At 44.6% G+C, this 11,739-nt stretch overlaps 2 protein-coding genes across 2 annotated transcripts; one reads left to right on the forward strand and one right to left on the reverse strand.

Moving 5' to 3' along the window:
* Positions 1–3,311: 3,311 nt before the first annotated feature.
* Positions 3,312–4,519, forward strand: LOC103968472 (induced stolen tip protein TUB8-like). The gene is made up of 2 exons (XM_009381708.3): positions 3,312–3,466; positions 3,817–4,519. Exons 1-2 carry the CDS (start codon positions 3,452–3,454, stop codon positions 4,255–4,257), a joined length of 456 nt encoding a protein of 151 aa, XP_009379983.2. The 5' UTR covers positions 3,312–3,451; the 3' UTR covers positions 4,258–4,519.
* Positions 4,520–6,733: 2,214 nt separating this feature from the next.
* On the reverse strand, positions 6,734–9,762 carry LOC135625955 (potassium transporter 5-like). Its single transcript, XM_065131110.1, has 8 exons — positions 9,575–9,762; positions 9,163–9,388; positions 8,830–9,078; positions 8,688–8,738; positions 8,284–8,597; positions 8,094–8,208; positions 7,756–8,010; positions 6,734–7,690 (listed from the first exon to the last, which is right to left on the reverse strand). Exons 1-8 carry the CDS (start codon positions 9,758–9,760, stop codon positions 6,828–6,830), a joined length of 2,259 nt encoding a protein of 752 aa, XP_064987182.1. The 5' UTR covers positions 9,761–9,762; the 3' UTR covers positions 6,734–6,827.
* Positions 9,763–11,739: the final 1,977 nt, after the last annotated feature.

Raw genomic sequence — 11,739 nt, forward strand, 5'->3', positions numbered from 1 at the left:
TACTCGATTTCTTGATGAAGAAATTAGAGTTCGATGCATTCGGATCCGGATCTGCAACCCTGGTGGATTTTAGGATCCGATAACGCTACTACTTATTGCCGAAGGCCCAAATTGATCCAATAAGCAAGAAAAGAAACCCCTTCAACCCACATGGAATCGTTTAGTCATCGTTTGTATATGAGCCATCTGGACTTCCTACACATCTTATCCTCGCGAGGTTTCATGGACACCCGAAGTCGTTTCTGAGGGTAAAGATTACTTTACGCTAGACAGTTTCCCTATTTTACACTTCTCGGCATGTATGTGTTATTAGAAATGTGATAAGACCCTAAGATTTTATCAATTATCGTACCAAATGATAATCCCAAAGTTTTATCGTAAATAAGAATGATAATGATCGCTTCGAGGGGATCGACCTCCTTGATGCGGGGATTAGCGATTGCTTTGAGGGGATCGACCTCTTAAGATTTATCATAACAAACTGAAATAACATTTCCTTAATTAACTGATTGATTGATTTAAAGAAATGATTACATCACTATTTATAGAATTGAGTCCATCAGGACTTGGATTCTTAAGATTTATCGTAACAAATTAGAATAATATTTCATTAATTAACTGATTTATTGATTTAAAGAAAGTATTACATTATTATTTATAGAGTTTCACCTGGAATACATTCGGACTTGGACTCTTAATAATAATTAAACATTAAATAAATATATATCCGATTTTAATTGAATTAAATAGTCTTAATAAATAACTGAACTAAACTGACTCAATAAATATTATTCAAAAGCTCAGAAAAAAAATACTAACAAAATACTGTTAAAATATTAAGAGAATATAACAAAATTTTAATGGAGAGAAGTGGTATCGTTGAAGACCCAAAAGATGAACTTAAATTATGGCAAGGCGAGAGGGAGACAAACTTTTGTGCCGTGTCTATATTTGGATGAACAGGCACACAAAAGATCCAACTTTCCTGCCTTTTTTTTTTCTTCTTCTTCCGTCTTCTTTTTGCCTTGATCTCCTTTTCGACAATTACATGGGCTAAAAAGACTATAATATCGGACCACCTGTCAGCCTTCATTGCTTTGCTCTTATAATCTTATGCCCTGACATTGCTGCTAGTTAGAAATCTGTCCGTCCGTTCTATATTTACTAGTCATAAATCCCAAGAGATTTCAAAGTATTTTTTGACATCAACCAATCCATCAAAGCCTAGAATACATAGGTACTCATAGAATAAATCGAACTTTGATTTCTATGGCTTCTTTACTTTGTATAGAGTTTGTCTGGACTTTCGAAGAATTATTTGTCTCCCATGATATCGATTCCAGAAATTTCCTGGTGACTCCAACGCATCTCGAAGTCTTGAGGTTTCTTTCAGTAAGAGTAAGTATGCCGATCACCCGTTCCGTTGTAACACCTGGAGCTTCTGTCAATAGAAGATTTGGATAAGATCAATATAGAGTATTCGTTCTCTCAAACAGTACCCTCATCGTAGAAGTTATCAACTCGACGAAATGCTTGAGTGCCCTAACTCTGAGACAAGAAGGAGATGGAGACATGTCGACAGACACGTCGTTCCGGTGCACTGATGTGCATGTCCATCTCGGATGGCGTTCCACATCACTGTAGGCCATGACAACCAAATGAATTGGTTCACATCCACATAGAGGAGCCATTTCTTCCTTGGCGAAGAAGAATCAACTGTGCTTCCTACTCACAAGCTCCCATCCAAACTAAAGGAGCACTTGGAATCAGACGGATGGCTATGACTATGACCCAATGCCTACCTATACCAACAGCATGGCATCACATCCTGCATTACGGCCCCGCTCCTTTGCTAAGGTTGGTGGAGATGATGGCCACCACTTCCACAGTATCAGCCATTATGAGATCATCCACCCCTCGCCCTGCTTCTCGAGTCAAAAGATGGTGGTCCTAAACGCAGTGTTTGATTCATATCTTTCCTTCTAAAACTAGGACATGACACTGCAACAGTTTCGCTTTTTGTTGTGTGCTGGGCTTGATGGTAGTGATCTCTCTGTCAGAATCATGTGTTACGGGGTGTTAGGAAACACGCTTTCGGCCAAGTTATGTCAAGTAGCCAGAAAAGGAGGATCATTGAATACATGCATCGATCAAAAAAGTTGGTAGGTTGAGGATGAAATGATAACCATTGAGCGAGTCGTTGCTTAGTTTACTTCATAGGTGTCTGAAGCAAATGACCATTATGACAATGGAGGAGTTGTCACTGGCAGAAGGACGATCGATCTCTTATTACTCGTCCTTCTCCCGATTTTATTCTCATTGTCTCGTTTTCTGAGAACAGAGACAAATAAAAGGAGAAAAAGATTAATAGACAAGAAATGGTCTAGTGGTTGCGATTGAAATGAAAGAGGAGCAGACTTCAGTATTTCCAGCGAAGAAACAGAGGCAAGAGTTCTTCACAGTAGTTTAGGAGAGGAAGGGACGTACAGAGATCACGAGCGCGCAAAGATTGGCGCCGCTCACGTGTCTTGGTCCAGTCACTATTCAGTGAAAGAGTCCCTTTCCTGACGGAGGTGGATTGCCAAGGAAGTCCTATCGACCAATGAGAAGGCGTCTTTTCCCGCTTGGTGGCATGGCCGTGACAGGGGAACAAGATAAAGCAAGAAGCAAAGGAACCCACCGGCCTGGGCGGTGCCGCTTGTCCGGAAGCGCCCCTCCCCAGGTGGCCGCCGGACCCACGCCGTCCTCTCCCGCCTGTCTCCGTCACGTGGCCTCGCCATCCACCGACGTAACCGAGCGGGTCCCACTCGGACGGACTCAGGTGGGCCGTCCGATATCATCCCCCCACCCCTCTTGCGCGAGGTTCGCTGGCCGCGGCCCCGCCATTGTGGGACCCGCTTTCCTGCCAAGGAGAGGCCACGAGCGTACGTACCGCAGTGCGGGCCAGCCACGTAGCCCGTTTAAAGGAACAGTTGATCCTATAATGATGCTTACGTGGATGTCTCTGAGTTTCCAACTCATTATCCTACACCGCCCCGAGTATGGACGCCGTTTAAATATGAGCTTTCTACGTGTGGACGTATAGTTGTTTACGTACTATTTAACATATAATATATATATATATATATATATATATATATATATATATATATTATATGTATATATATTGTTGTGGGGTGTATGAATCGCCATCCACATGGGCTCACACAATCCGAGGCATATGCTCAACAAACGAAAATGGCTATGCATATCTTCCTCTACCAATATACCGCAATAATGGTGTTCCGGCAACCCAACACTGTGTGGTTGCTTGCCTGTAAAGGTCTCACACTGCCATCGAGTTCCTCGTATAAATACCCTCACAACCCCAAGAGCTGGCTCCATCCCACCCACTCCTATCTCTGTGCTCTGTTGTGCTTGCAGCCTCCTCTTCTTTCTCTGCCTCTCTTCCATGGCTTCCGTTGAGGTGAGAGCCAATATCCTCCTCATCCATCTCTTACTTAGCATGAATTATTTGGTTGCATGGATCCTTAAACAAAGATCGGAATGATATACTTGATTTTTCATAGGTGATTTCTCTCATGTTGAAAACTACATATTATTATAAAGGGTATACAGTAGCAGAGGCGATTTAACACAAAAGTTTGTCTACGTGATGGGATTCTGATACTTCCATCTAGCCAAACTCTACGACGTGCATGCCATTTAGATCTTGTGATAACGCTGAATTCGTTTAATCTAAAGACAATAAGTTGACAGAGAGCGATCGACGACTTTGAAGCTTGATCTATGGTGACGACTCTGTGATGCATGCAGGTGGAATCAGCTCCAGTTATCGAGGTGCCAGTAGAAGCCCCCGCCACCCCTGCCGAAGCGGAAGACGGGGCACCGCCTGCCGTGGAAGAGGTGGTTGAGACCGAAGCCGTAGCCGAACCTGCAGAAGAGCCCAAAGAAGAAGCCCCGGCGGCAACGGAACCACCAGCAGCGGAACCCACAGTAGAGGTCGCTCCGGAGCCTGAGGAGAAGCCCGTCGAAGAGCCTTCGGCAGTCGAGGTGGCGGAGGCGGCGGTGGAGGCCGAGCCAGCTGTCGCCGAGCCCACAGAAGAAGCTAAGCCGGAGGCCGAGCCCGAGATCGCCGCACCTGCAGCCGAGGAATCGTCTGAACCCGCCGTAGAAGAGCCGAAAGCCGTGGAGGAGCCACCGGCTGCTGTGGAGGAGGTGAAGGCCGAGGAAGCGGCAGAAGAGAAGGCCGAGTAGGATGCTGCTTCGGTCGCGATCATTTTGGATGCTGTTAAGGTTCACAATAAGAGATTAAGGATTAAAGCCTACTACTATTATCCTAATATTAAGGAGAGTGTGAGGCTATTTGGGTCTGCTGGATCATGAGAAGTATATATAGTGCTGGTGTCTTCGCCATGCCTTTTCCAGTTTGTGTTGTAGTTCCTTGATTACTCCCTGGCTGTTTTACTATATACTGTCCTGTGAGTTTAATATCAAGGTGTTTTTATCGATCTCTCAATTACTCTCTTTATTCGTTTAATGCAGGTTTAAGGTGTCCGTTATTTTTTTAATGCTATATATATATATATATATAATGTTTCTTACAGTGATCAGACCTGATGCGAGTAGTAATTAACTATCCAAAAAGGCAAAAAAAGGAAGAGGAAAGAAAGTAATAATTCAAGAACTCATGCGTCGGTGGACTAAGGAAAGGGGGTGTTGAGTACCTTGCAAAGGCATAAGGATCAAAAGAAGGAGAGAGGGAGAGAGCGGAAAAGAGTATCCTGCCACCCGAAAGCACAACCTATCACTTGAGCAGGTCTTTGGACTAAAGGAGACAGTGTCTCTTTCTTTCTTTGATTTGATTTGTCATCTCACTTGATGCACGAAGGAAGTTGATTGAATGTCAAGGAATTAATGAATCGGATAACATGCGATAGGAGAAGATGACATTTTCAATAAATAAGAATTATATTATATATAATTCTAAGAATACTAATTTTTATAATTTCATAACAAAATTTTACTAGATTGTCAACCTCACTATCATGGTTGGTGTTTGTAATTTCATATATCAATAGGGCTCGGATCAATAAGGTATCAAACTATATCAATGTATCAATTATCACTATAACGATACATATTGAGTCTCGGAAAAAATATAAGAAAGATTAGAATAAAAGCAAAAATGGAATCAATAAATTATGTTGGTATCATCCAATACGATATGGTATGTAAACATTGATTATAGTAAGTAAACATGAAAAACCTCAAAGTAGGTTTATTACCTTCAATTAATCCTTCAATTTATATCAGAACAAGAATTTGGTTTCATGTCAACTGTGGGGCCGGAATGTTTCAACTCCACTTGAATCATCAGCAAGGAATTCGGCAGCTGTTCTTCCCATAAAACTCTTTTCTTATATATTTTATGCATGTTTAATTCCCTTCGAGCTTCACGTCTGGTAAACATAGAAGGCACAAACGTAGAAGGAAGGCCTCCAGTTACATTGACCTGGAACATACATCGTTCGCATAGCTAAGCTGACCCAGTTGCTGAAGCGAAGCCAAGAAAGCCAGTGCTGTTCTAATGATCGATGCTTCCCTCCTTCGTTCTTATGCCTTTGTTTACGTGTCGCCGACATCCCTCGTTCCTCCTTGCTTTCACGCAAGCCTCAAAGGCCCACCTTATTCTCCCCAACAAGTAGGGCGTACAAGAAGCAACATCCAAATCCTCATGAAGAACAGCTAACTAATACATATCTGCTAATCTCCGATAACTCCAGCCCAAACCCATCAAATCAGCCTACTCACAACCCACTCACCCAATCAAATTAACTCAGAGTTAACGGGCTATTAATCGTGTGATCAAGCTTATTTGAGTCATTAGAAACTTCGTTATATGTATACATATATGTATATATTTATATATATATATGCACCAATTCAGCAGTTGGTACTCCCAGCATTGCAGCAATGGAGTTTCTCAGGACAGCCGCCATGGCCATACTGCTGCTGTCGATGACTTTCGAGGGCGGCGAAGCCGTCTGCAACATGACACAGGAAGGTTTCGATGCGTGCAAGCCTTCGGTGACGCCGCCGAATCCACCGCCGCCGTCGGCGGCGTGCTGCAAGGCCCTCGCCAACGCAGACCTGCCGTGCCTCTGCTCCTACAAGAACTCGCCGCTGCTGCCCGCGCTGGGAATCGACCCCGGCCTGGCCATGGCGCTGCCTCCAAAGTGCAACCTCAAATTACCAGCAAATTGTTGATGGAGGTGGCGAGGTTCAGTCATTGGGATGATGTGCTTATCATCAGATGTCGATTACTCCTTCGTGATATCAAGTGCATGGAATAAGCAGTGTCATGCGTCGTCGACCGGTGCATCCAGCAGTAGCTGTCTAGTTGTTGAAAGTGTGATATTGTGTGCACAAGTATCAAAGTTCATGCAAATAATCTCCTGTTTCTTTACTAGATCCAAGCAATGGATTATACATGATTAATGGTTTGAAATTGTGTGTTAAATTAGCTAGCAGATTGCAGATCTGGATCTGCTCATCTTCTTCAACATTCTCGGTGGGCAATACAAACGTGCTCACGTGCTGCAGTCATCGACCTCTCTATTCCTCTTCCGCCGTCAGACCATTAGAAAAACTTACACCATATAAACTATATTTTGGTCGTGATTAGATCTGCCCGTGAACTCCTAATACTGCCGATCTTAACTCACGGGCTCAATTCAATCTGCGTTTGATATCGTGTTCTAAAGTTGAAATCGATGGGTGAGACAGAATTTATTCATTCGTCTCCTTGATTTCGAGTAATACGATCAAACAGTGTAGTTCATGCCAACTTGCATCAAGTTCTTGTTGGGTATCTGAAGGTCGACGAGCCCCTGCCGGAAGTTTCTCCGCAAGAAATCATAGACGTAGTCGACGACCACCTTCTTCACCAAGCTGGAATTCTTGCTCGCCCTGACCTCGCTGTGACCCAGCAAGTAGACGACTCCTGCGGCGCAGGAGCGTTCCAAGAACCTGATCTCCTCCTCTGCCTCTACCTTCTCTCGGCAGCCTCCCTCCATGGCTTCCACCCGAATAAAAGACTTGAGCTGCGCCATGAGCAGGCACTCGAAGACCTCGCAGCCGACTCGCCGATCCCGGTAGCCATACCTCACGATGCACCTGTACATCCCGTGATCCTCCGGACCAACTCTGCGAAGCAAGAAGCGCTCCTCTGCCGGCACGTTGCTCACCGGCAAGTACTTGACGGAGACGAAAACGAGCACCGAGTGCATGGCGGGGAGGTTGGTGAGGAAGTGGCGGAATATTGCGGGGATGCCTTGCGTCAGCTCGGTGTAGAGAAGGCCGACGCCGGGAACCCGAGCGACGCCGAGGTTGGAACCAAGCCCACTCAAGTACTCTGCAGACACCTTCTGTTCCACTTCGAATGCGTGGCGCTTGCTTTGGACGTAGTGCCACACATACATGACGAAGAAGAGCAGCGCTGCAAGTGTCAGTGGAAGATAGCCTCCTTCACTGAACTTGTAGATCACCGATGAGAAGTACAGGAGCTCAAAGGAGAAGACCACGAGAACAAACATCGCTATAAGGACAACGCTCGTCTGCCATATCATCAGCATAATTAGGATGAGAAGAGAGGAGGTGATGATCATCACCGCGACCACCGCGATCCCTGTGGCGCGCGGAAGCAGCAGTTAGTCCACGGCAGATCAAGAACAGACGGGCAAAAAGCATTACCGTAGGCGTTCCCGATCTTGGACGTCTCTCTGAAGGAGGCTGTGACCATGAAGCAGGCGAACATGAGAAGGAAATTTATCTCAGGAATGTAGACCTGCCCTCCGTGCTCGTGAGAGGTGTGGACGACGCGGACTCGAGGGAAGCAACCCAAGGCCATCGACTGCTTCACGATGGCAAATGTGGCCGAGATCATCGCCTGGCTCGCAATTATGGAAGCCAGGACGGCGATTACGAACATGGGCCAGTACACAGACTCTGCAAGAAGCAAAATAAGAATTCGAACCAATGCAACTCATGATCACAAATCTGCTTACAGTCTTCTTTGAATGGAAGCTCACCTGGAGTAGACTTGTAGAAGGCATCAGCCACATGGTCAGGAAAGTTAGACAGGTATGCAGCTTGTCCCAAATAAGCACAGAGTAAGCAGGGGTAAACCAATCCAGTGAATGCAACCTAGCAACATTTTATTAGATTGAAAGGGAGGCTTCTTATGAGTTTGGAATTTGATGTACTAATAGGGTGAAGTACCTGAATTGCTCTCACTGAGAAGTGTCCCAGATCAGCAAACATAGCTTCTGTTCCTGTGATGCAGAGAACAACTCCTCCCAGGGAGATCCATGCCTCTTTCGGATTCCTCTTCAAGTAGGAGCTTATGTAGATGGGGTTGAAGGCCCTCACCACTGTGGAGTCATGGCGGATCAAGTTGGAGATTCCAATGATTCCTATGAACAAGCACCAGAAGAGGATTGCCGGAGCAAATGTGTAGCCCACTTTGTCAGTCCCAAACCTTTGAACGGAGAAGAGAAGCACCAGCACAGCCACTGATATCAGCGCTACTACATCTAGTATTCCATCGACCAAAACAGTGCTAATTAGCTGACCTTCAAAGTTCTGTCAACATCAAGTAGCTCTCCGAAGTGAATAATCTTTACCTTTGCTCAGTGCTGCATCCATTTTCTTGATTCCATCTACTGCTGATAGAACTGCGTCGTCAGATTTCTCCCAACAGTCAGGAGCAAGACAAATCTCCATCTGATAAGAAAGGCACCAACAAAGAGAGTTGACTGATCAGACCTGAGATGCAAGGAGTTAGAATTCCATCTCCGACGACCATGCAAGTCCCGAAGAGGGTCAGAGAGAGAAGGATAGTCTTAGCCCAACTGCTGTTCTCCAACGCCTCTTTGATCTTCTTCGCCCGTTTCGGATTCTTGCTCGGGAACTTCGCCGTGCAAGCAGAGAGTTCATCGTCCTCTGCTTGCTGGTTAGGGATTGCACTCACCTTGGCATGCCTACATATCAGCGAGTACATGGCGAAAGTCCCCCCTGTCATTTGCAGAGACACAGAACGATGCACATGAACTCGTATTCACGGTTGGATCCATAAATATAGGCAGGAAAATCCACCACCTTCTCCATTGTCGTTAGCCCGGAGGACGATGAACACATATTTGATGAGGGGAAGGAGAGTCAGCGAGTAGATGATGAGCGAGAGAGCTCCGACGATGTCGTGTTTGCTCGGCACCCGGTCGGAGAATGTGCTGGCAAACACGTACAGCGGCGACGTTCCGATGTCTCCATACACCACTCCGATGCTCTGAAAAGCCAGCTGCATTACTGCAGCTGTCGAAAGAACCTGCAATGTTTAGAACCAGAACTAATTAGCCATGAAACAGAGCAAGGACATGAGAATTCCAATGCATCAAACACCTAAGCAAACTAGATGGAAAACGACATCAAATATGGGAAAGCACTACACATTCAAGTTATATGGCCGTAGAATTAACAGACGAGACAGAGAAACGTAGAACCTCATGCTTACTTTAGAGGTACCGCGCATCACAGAGATCTTGCCAGCCTCCATCTCAAGCGAATCCATCCTGTTCAAGTTCTTTGTGACAGTCTGCTGTGCTTCTTCTACTCCCTCTCCATCCTCTCTTTCTTGATCCTCTTCCTTGCTCACCATGTCATCTATATGGACAGAAACCTCCTCGGCTATCACCTCCATTGAGGAAACTCGACCAATGCGTGGCAGCAGGAGGTGCCTGCATTGGCCTTATATGTAGGAGGCGACGGCCTTCAGCTGACCACGGGGACTGATGGGCTACGTGTGAGTGGTATTGGGACCTGAGTTTGCTTGGCCGACGCGTGTGAGCGGGGGAGGTGCGGACGAGGGGAGGTTGCGACCTCGGCCGAGGCAGCGGACTCGGTGGCGGACTCCATCCCTTGAAGGTTTCCCGAATTAGGTCCCATGCAATAATGGCGGAGACGTTTCGTCAACTGCTTAGCTTTTCTTCTGCGATGAATCCAAATGAGTACGTACGTATCTCACCTTTTGTACGAGTAGAAGATTACAGCATAAAGACTCTATACGATGCAAATTATTCAGCTCGTCTTAAGATTCTACTGCAACATAGACTGAAATAATCCAAAGATTATACGCCGATATCAGAGATATGTAGTGAAAGACTCAAGACTATATTTATTGGATTTGCTCCACAATCTACCGACTTAGATAAATAATTTGTACTAAGTGAATAAAAATTATAATTGATTTGTAAAAGATCCAGATGCCATCTCCCCACCATATGCATAGCACCAAATGATAATACATTAATGATACATGGTTGCTATCTCAATGTCATATGGATAGTAAATTACCTTAATTGTTATGTGGATGTCATCTCAACATCATGTGACTATCACATTAATGTTGCATGATAATATATTCGATGTCATGTGGTTATCACCTCAACATCATGTAGTTATCACCTAAGTGCCACGTGAGTCGTTGACACATGATAAACATGTGATCGATACACATGAATAATAGCCTATTGTAATCGACGTTGAATCAAAAACTAAGTTAACCATTAAAGGGATATTTGTTGGGAACACCGTTCATAGTTGAATGAGATCAATGCGTTGAGGATTGGACTAGTGTGGTGTTAATTAAGATCAAACTATAATAGATATAGAAAGAACAAAAAGAATCAAATTCTATACAAATACTATCATTAACAATAGGTTATCCATCGGGTCGGGCTAATTAGTCTCACGACAGGAATCATTTTGTAGACAAACAATCAAATATAAACCAATTAGGTGCTAAATAAATTCCATATGCCCAAGCAATTGTGCTAAGATTTCCATTTATTCACGGCAACAGTACTATGCTAAAAACCTTTCTATCGAGCGAATGTTTCAAGCAACGAAACCTAAAACTAAAGAATCATATGATCAAGTCCTCATACTAATGCCTAACTCCTTCAATTCTTTCTGTCATAACCTAAGACGAAAGCAACCATCGGTTTCCTAAACCAAATTAGAAATATCACCCATGAGCAAGCCGCTGAAATCATCATCGTCGAACATGCCATCTTCTTCCCACATTTCTCTTCCTCCTTCTTCTTCTTCCTTCTTGTTCAACATCATCAACATGATCTTTCTACGAACAAGATGAACGGAAGTACTAGTGTCCCCGGGTGGTATTTGTAGAGGTCCACTTCTTGGATTCCATTGCTGGGGTGTCGTTCTGCCTTGTCCTTCGATGTGAGATACACGATGAGCTCTTCGTCTTTGGGAGTAAACCTAATCCCAGGAGGATAAGGCTCATACACGTAGTCATCATAATACCGGTCTTCCTCCATTACTGCTTTGGCGAAGCTTGATCGGGGAGAGAGAGAGAGAGAGAGAGAGAGAGAGTATAGTCCTCGTAACTCTAAAACTCTTCTCGAGCTATATTATACGGCCACTTTTTCAAGTAAATTTACGGAGCAAAATTTGATCTTCAATCTGATGTTTCATCTACAACTACATCAATACGGCCTCGGCTCTCCTGCGGGAGGCGCCGACAAGAACACATTTACTCTGACATCAACAGCCATGGTTGTTTAACAAAGTGGGAGGGAGAAAAGATAGCAAATACCCTGTACGAAGAAAGAAAATGGAGAAATAGAGATCAGATGGCATGATGACAGAGGAACA

Source organism: Musa acuminata, chromosome BXJ2-10 (genome assembly GCF_036884655.1).
Source record: "Musa acuminata AAA Group cultivar baxijiao chromosome BXJ2-10, Cavendish_Baxijiao_AAA, whole genome shotgun sequence".
NCBI classification, from domain to species: domain Eukaryota; kingdom Viridiplantae; phylum Streptophyta; class Magnoliopsida; order Zingiberales; family Musaceae; genus Musa; species Musa acuminata.

Coding starts and splice junctions, on each gene's coding strand:
- LOC135625955 (XM_065131110.1), bottom strand. CDS start 9,760: ATGGAGGTGATAGCCGAGGAGGTTTCTGTCCATATAGATGACATGGTG. Junction 9,079..9,162: donor GGCTAACGACAATGGAGAAG/GTGGTGGATTTT, acceptor TGCAAATGACAG/GGGGGACTTTCGCCATGTAC. Junction 7,691..7,755: donor CAAGATCGGGAACGCCTACG/GTAATGCTTTTT, acceptor CGCGCGCCACAG/GGATCGCGGTGGTCGCGGTG.